The sequence below is a fragment of the Aotus nancymaae genome, unplaced genomic scaffold (genome assembly GCF_030222135.1).
Source record: "Aotus nancymaae isolate 86718 unplaced genomic scaffold, 86718_ANA_hifiasm-v0.15.2.pri h1tg000032l_0, whole genome shotgun sequence".
NCBI classification, from domain to species: domain Eukaryota; kingdom Metazoa; phylum Chordata; class Mammalia; order Primates; family Aotidae; genus Aotus; species Aotus nancymaae.
The window spans coordinates 12,007,752-12,015,262 of record NW_026988445.1 but is presented as its reverse complement, the minus strand read 5'-3'; the positions used below and the strand labels follow the sequence as shown (position 1 = coordinate 12,015,262).

At 40.2% G+C, this 7,511-nt stretch overlaps 1 protein-coding gene across 2 annotated transcripts in view; it reads right to left on the bottom strand.

Moving 5' to 3' along the window:
- Positions 1–1,667: 1,667 nt before the first annotated feature.
- Positions 1,668–7,511, bottom strand: part of CNIH4 (cornichon family member 4) — a 29,377-nt gene continuing 23,533 nt past the window's right edge. For both annotated transcript variants that reach the window (XM_012459759.2, XM_021677327.2), the window contains one exon: positions 1,668–1,867. In XM_012459759.2, coding sequence (XP_012315182.1) covers positions 1,840–1,867 — 28 coding nt within the window. In that variant the 3' untranslated portion in view covers positions 1,668–1,839. The remainder of the gene's footprint in view (positions 1,868–7,511) is intronic.

Genomic DNA, 7,511 nt, shown 5'->3' with positions numbered 1-7,511 from the left:
GCTACTCGGAAGGCTGAGGCAGGAGAATCACTTGAATCCAGGAAACAGAGGTTGCAGTGGGCCGAGATCACACCACTACACCCCAGCCTGGGTGACAGAGTGAGAACCCATCTCAAAAAAAAAAAAAAAAAAAAGCCTTACCACCTTTGAGTTTAAGTAGCTTGTCTCTCAGTTGCAAGGATTTAAGTTCTCCAACAGCTTCACTGCTTTAAAAATCTTGAGCAGAACATGAAGAGGCAGGGGAAGTTAGGAGGAAAGGCAGAGTGAAGGGATTGTGTTTTAAGCAAAAGGTGCCTCCGACGGAAAAGGTATGAAAAAGAGAGGCAAGCAAAGTAATGTCTGTGTTACACAGCTTCTTGGCCCTGTGCCTGACAGAAATATAACATTACCACAAGGTGCAATTTCTGTGACCCCAAAGAGGCCAACAGAGTCAAGTTCATTCTGCCTACCATTTCACCGTTCCTTTTGTGTGCTGCCAGGGCACTACTTCCATCCTTCAAACATGGTCTGTCTGTACAGGGAGTTTGGCTTAGTGGCTCCCTTGCTTCTGCCAAGGCTAGACCTAGTCCAGGACCAAAAGGACATGCAACATTTAATCTTTTGAGAACCAAACACCCTGTTTAGCTACCCAATTCTATCTCAACTAGAGTGAATAATCCCTTTGGACTCTGCCATAGGACACAGTCATGTTTTGCCCAATGCCAGTGCTTAAGATAGCAACATTAAAACACAAACTAGGACTGAGGATCAATTGCCAGGTTTATTTTACCCTGTAAGAGCTGGCAAACAGAGCTGAGGAAGTGAACTGCTCTCACCAACTGCAAGAGTTTACAAATACAGCTCCAAGGAACAGAGTTTGGTTGTATATTGCTATGTCCATGAAATGGCTTGTACTGGGTCTCCCAATTCACAACATGGTCAGTGCAGAAGGTTAGAAGCGTTAATCTGGCACCACGCAGAGCACCAAAAGGCTCAATTTCACTGACGGTGAATGACTATTCCTGCTTCTAATCTGATTAGCATCTTCTACCAAATCACTTCTCCAAACCCATTAAAATATTTATCAGGGAGATCAAATACAACTGGAATAATTGCAATATGAAAACCCGACTGGCAAGAGCCACTGGGGATTGTCTGGTTTTGGGGGCGATTGTGGAGGTAGTGGCTTTTAAATGAAAGCTCTTGACAAAATATTATATTGGTTTTTAAATGTTTCCTTTCCATCAGCAGGAACTACATTGTACCTGGGAAAAATGGCTTACAAGGTTTCACAAATTGTGCAAAGAAATATATAAATATATTCTGAAATGCCATTTTCTGTTGACATTCTTGTGAAAAGACTTTTAGCTGACAGTCTCATAAATTTTAAACCATACTAAATGAAGTTGCCGCAACATAGGCAAAAAGGGTCATTAAATTTTTCTTCTGTTGTCCAGATCAACAGTGTTGTTTTGTACTCTTAACTTTTCAGTGACCTGAAGGGCACCTTTGCTATCTCTTCAGTTTGCCCTTTAAAGTGTGTTCTTTATTTCTTTGGCATGCAAAGCTGGGATGGCAGTCCTGTTCCTACATACAAATAACCACCTTCAGCAGACAGATGATGAAAAACACCTTCAAGTGTTGGCGTTCAGGCTAAAGTTGAGAACTAGAAATCTACAGAAACTCAATTCATGTTTTTAAAATACTTTATATGGTAAAAATACAGCAAAAATAGTTTATTGTTCAAAGAGGAAAAATATATACTGCTATGGTCACGGTTCTAAGGATGATTTAAGAAGTCTCTGGCTCCTCATCTGTGCACTGTAGTGTACGCTGACTTCAACCATGGCTTCTCCAGCTTCAGTCATTTATCAAAGCTAAGATCATACTGTGGAAAGAAGAAATCAACGTTACTAATGTTTTCTCAGGAATGTTCCTACAGAGACTGGTCTGTCCAGACTTGCGTCCCTAAGGTTTATGAAGGAACAATCATTTGAGTAAAAGACAATCATTCATGCCCAAAGGCAAGAATATATTAGGGTCTTTCGTGTCCAAACTTTTTCACTAAAAAAGAGTTATTGGGGGTGGGGAGGTAGGGAAAGTATAACTTAAAACCTACGTTTTCCTTCACAGAAATTGGTAAAATATTAAAAAAAAAAACAAAAAACCTATGTTAGGCTATAGTTAAAAAACAAAACAAAAACAAATACACAAAAATGAGCTCGGTCAGTTAAAAAAACAAAAACAAAGCAAAACAAAAAAAAAACACCTATGTCCAGAAAAAAACCTCTAAATTCTCTAGCCAGATACTGTTCTATGCCTGGAACCTCTTCTTCTCATCCCAACACCCCATCAAAGCAGTAACTTCCTACTCAGGTATTGTGATTGGCTCTAGGGCACCTTCTTCGGGAAGCTGGCCTCAGCCCAAGGCAGTTGCACAGCCTCCTTCCTCAGCTCTTCTTCCTGCTGCTGTGGCTTACCTGTTGTCTCTACCACTGGACTATGAGCAACTCTGAGATGAAAGCAGGGCCCAAGCATCACCACTTTCATGTTCTACTAGCACCCCAGCCTGCAATTACCAAGCTCCAAGCTTTTACTGTAGGGATTCTGTGCTGCTCCTTTGTGTCACTTGCAATGCTCTACAGAATGTCTGACACATGGCAGTCACTCAATAAACACTATGCCACTAAAACAGCCACAGTTAACAATAACAAAACCATTCTTTCCTTTGAAATACTGGGATCAGCCTTGCTCTGCTGAAATCAAATGCTAAAATACACAGAAATATCCTTACATCACTAGTGGTATAAATAATTGTCCAAATTTAACCATACTAAATGTACTCAATTTGAGCACAGTAAAAATTAATGATAGTTGCTAATATTTTTTTAAGATTTTTGATTTTTACTATGGGTCAGCATAAACCTAAGTGTCTTACATGTATTATCTCACTTAGTCCACATTAAAATGTGGTAAGTACTATTAATATCATTAATATTCCCTTTTCAGATGAGAAACTGAGGCTCAGAGAGGTTAAGAAACTTGCCCCAGGTCGGGTGTGGTGACTCATGCCTGTAATCCCAGCACTTTGGGAGGCTGAGGTGGGTGAGCCGAGATCATACCACTGCACCCCGGCCTGGGTAACAGAGCGAGACTCTGTCTCAAAAGAAAAAAAAAAGAAAGAAGGAAAAGAAACTTGCCCCAGACCTCAATGTAAGTGGTAGAGCCCACATTCCACTAGGCTAGCACCCAATCCAAAAACCAAAACCATGAATTCTCCCCATCCTCTAAAGAAGATGAGGGCCGGGCACAGTGGTCTATAATCCCAGCACTTTGGAAGGCCGAGGCGGGAGGATCACCTGAGGTCGGGAGTTTGAGACCAGCCTGACCAACATGGAGAAACCCTGTCTCTACTAAAAATACAAAAAATTAGCCAGGTGTGGTGATGCATGCCTGTAATCCCAGCTACTTGGAAGGCTGAGGTAGGAGAATCGCTTGAGCCTAGGAGATAGAGGTTGCAGTGAGCCGAGATCGTGCCACTGCACTCCAGCCTGGATGACAGAGCGAGACTCCATCTCAAAACACAAAAAAAAGAAGATGAGCATTTTTTCAAAACTTGAATTCCATTCAACAAGCCCTGAAATGTCAACGAGGTGCAAGGTACCGGGCAAGGTGTGGCAGGTGTTAGATACAAAGACAAGTAGCATAAAATCTCTGCAATCAAAAAAGCTAATGACTTGGTATTAATAGCAAATCCACTGTTTAAAAACAGCAACCAAAAGAGAAAAGTGCTGCAAGGACATCTTCCGACCCCTTGAACTATATGTAACACCAAAGGGTAAGGTAACAGCAATGTGGCTGAAAATGACAGACTAATAGGGAAGGGGAAAGGAAGGGAAGAGAGACAACAGTACAGCCACTGAAGGACACAGCTGCCCAGGCAAACCAGTTACCTAACTGGCCTTATATTTAGTTTTAAAGAACAATACTTTAAACTTGCCCCAAAATTAAATCTTAATTCCTCCAGTCCAACTCCTTCCTCCAGTCCAACTCCTCACTACTTTAAATTCAACAACTAAGAGTTCAGAAACTCATGTACATTTTTAAATCCTAAGACTTTGGGTCTACTAAGCAAGATACTGCTCTCCAAGCCTACATTTACTCCCCAAAGTATGACTACATGGGCTGTACCTACAGCACCGCCCCCAGGGGATGCCTGCTCTAGTTTACTTTCCAACAGCATGAAAGGGTTGGGGGATGAAGAAAGGATAACCTTGGCCAAGCCAATTCTAGCTTGTTTTTTGTCTCTTCAGAAACAAATATAAGGGAACATATATGATGATAAAGATACAAAAATAATAGAAACAAGAACAGGTGCATCATTATGTTCTCATCATTAACCTTTTTTTGCTCTTTATTCATTATCTTTGATACTTGGATTAAAAACTAAGCACATTAGTAATAACGTAGGGTATGAGAACCAGAAACTGAGACCAGTGTGCTTTTTCTGTCCTAGTTTTTAAAATATAGGCTTGAGTATAGTGGCACAATCTTGCCACACTGTTGCCAGACTTGAGTGTAGTGGCACAATCTCAGCTCACTGCAACTTCTGCCTGCCTGGTTCAAGCAATTCTCTTGCCTCAGCCTCCCGAGTAGCTGGGAATACAGGCCCGTGCTACCACGCCCAGCTACTTTTTGTATTTTTAGTAGAGACAGGGTTTCTCCATGTTGGCCAGGATGGTCTCGATCTCTTGACCTCATGATCTGCCTGCCTTAGCCTCTGAAAGTGCTGGGATTACAGGTGTGAGCCACCACGCCCAGCCACAATCTAAACTCTAATTTTAATTTAATCCACTAATGGGTGGATTTAGCACAGTGAAAGGATTTTATGAAACTTTCTTTGTCAGGCAGAGGCTAAAATGGTTCTGACTTCTAAACTATTTCAGACAAAACAGCAATTGTAAAAAAACTGCTGTATCTATATAGTTTCTAATCAAAAATTTTCTGAGTGGCAGAAGTTTACTTCAGTATAAGTTTTTCCTAATGGTTCTTACGTCTATGTGAAAAATTAAACTCTACCTAAGGGAAAAAATAAAAATGATCCAATTAAAGCTTTGATACAAAGGTTAAACCTGATTCTAACTTCTCAAAGGTTTACTTAAATCATATACACAGGAATTTTTCTTCTCCTTGGCTCTCTTCTATCCATCTATGATGGATAAAGGGAAAGGTGGAATGTCCCCCTCTAAAACACACAGGAATAGTTCAAAACAGGACTATATAGGTTTCCAGTGTCTGATAGCCAATCTTTCATATTAATTCTTATTTCCAGTGTGTTATAACTGGAGGACTGATACAACTTTACCACAACAGACCATTTAGCATGCTAGAGAATCAGCATCACACCTAAATTACTTATTGCCAAGAAAGACCAGCACAATTTGGATAAAAGTTGCTGAGAGCTGCTGCCAGTGGTATGATCCCCCAGAGACCATGAGTGGGATGGTCACTGAGGCACATATATTAATGCTTATAACAGGCAGTGGAACTCCAAGTTGTATACTATTAGGGCAGGAAAAAAAACAGCAAAGACAGTTTTAAGCATGACGATAGCCTGAACAGCTAAGGCATAACTAAGATGCCACAGGGTAGATCTACTGTAGGTGAGACAGAAAGCTGATTCAATGACATACATAAATAATTTACACAGCCACAAGGAACTTACATAATCCCCGAAAGTTCCACAATATCAATGCAAAAATCCTATAGTATAGTAATATCTCATGTAAGAATTCACTCAAGGTAGTAGCAAAAATACTAAAAGAAAAACAGTAAAGTTATAAAATATAGTCTCAAACCCTTTTAAAAGGCCTAAAAGTTTTTTCATAGTTTCAGTGAAAGTTTCAGCTAAAAGCAGCCTAAATCCTCTTTACATTTAGTTAATAAGTAAAACAAACAGCTAAAGTATGCAGAGGAGTTTACCTAACTTGTTTACTCATATAGTCTTAAAACTAACATTTAAGCCAAATAATCCTCTCAAAAAAAAGTTAATCAAAAATACTATCCACTAATAGTGTTTGCTTTAAGCATCAAAACCTGTGCTTTAATTTTCACTCTAGTAGTGTTAACTCAAGCCTTTGTCAATTAAACTTTACTAGATAAATGCGAGTCTCACTAGCTAAAGGCGGCTGGCAGTTGCAACTGTTTACAGCGCTCTCCAAAGTGCCTGTAAGCCACCCAGTCACACTCAGCCAAACTGGCAAAGCATAATATCTGTGTGTCAGTGTACTTTATTCATCCGTTGTTAAGTCAAAGTCTGCAGGACAGACCCCCGCAAGTGGTAACCCCAATAGAAGCACCCAACATGGAGCAACCCCAACAGTAGTGCAGCCAAGTGAGGAAAACTGTTAAGAGAACCCTGACATAATCATTGCTGTGAAAAGAACGCAACAACCCCACCAAAAACAAAAGTGCAGAAGACCACAAAGTCGAGTCAGTAAAAGAGTAAGTCAGTAAGTCATTAGTACCCACAAAAGACTACCAAGTTCAAGAAAAGATTGTTCAGGCTAAAGTTTCATCAGTTCAACAAAAACAGTATATAAAAATATTAAAATAGTTGCTTAAAGCCAGTAAAACAACAGTTTCACAGGCTCATTTAAAAGACCTAATGCAAACTTGTTTCCCAAAGTCCGCAGTTCCCAGAAAAAAAGAACACTAGACTTCTCTAAGAACAAGTGAGGAAAAATCTTAAACAGCATCATGCACAAAGGCAACAAGTCCCAGTAACTTAATCACCAAGCCAAAATAACACACACACACAAAGTTTTGTGTAAGCCCCCTACTCCAATAAATAAGAAAAAAAGCATTCGAAGAGGAGCTCTTAGCCTGCCTAGTAATGCAAGATCAACAAGGCAATCAAATACATAAAAAGATAAAGAAAAACATTAAAGACCAAAGCTGTGTGGCCAAGCGAGCAGTAAAAAAGCCCGAAAACCCAAAGCCAGCAAATGCTCCCAAAAACAGCCTGCACGTAGTAACAGCCACGAAGAGCCAGGCTCAGCGCACCAAAGTTAGCCTGCTAAGGAGGCGCACATAGGATGTTCTTCCCAGCCAGCAGCAACTGCCCAGTGGCTAAGAGGAAGGAGCAGGGCAAGTGGAACGTGGCCGCCGACCGGAACCCACACTGCTGCTCTCTAGCTCCGCAGGCAGCCCACAGCAAAACTTCATATGTTCCTTGTTTACAAGCTCTGCTAAAATTTAAGTAAAATTTAAGAATTTGTAAGACCTTGTTCTAATAATAGCCACTGTTGTTATTCCTTACCCTTAACATAGTTCTTTTAAAATCCTATTTAAGTAAACAGTTACGTCTAAAAGAGAAGTTACAGCTAGCCCATAAATTAAAGAGCAGTTAAAAGTCAGCCATATAGCTTTGTCCCCAATAAAAAAAATTCCTAACTAATAAGTTGCAAAACCTGTTTTCTATAGTAAACGGCAACACTACTAGCACAAGCCTTATTTACCCTTAATTTTCT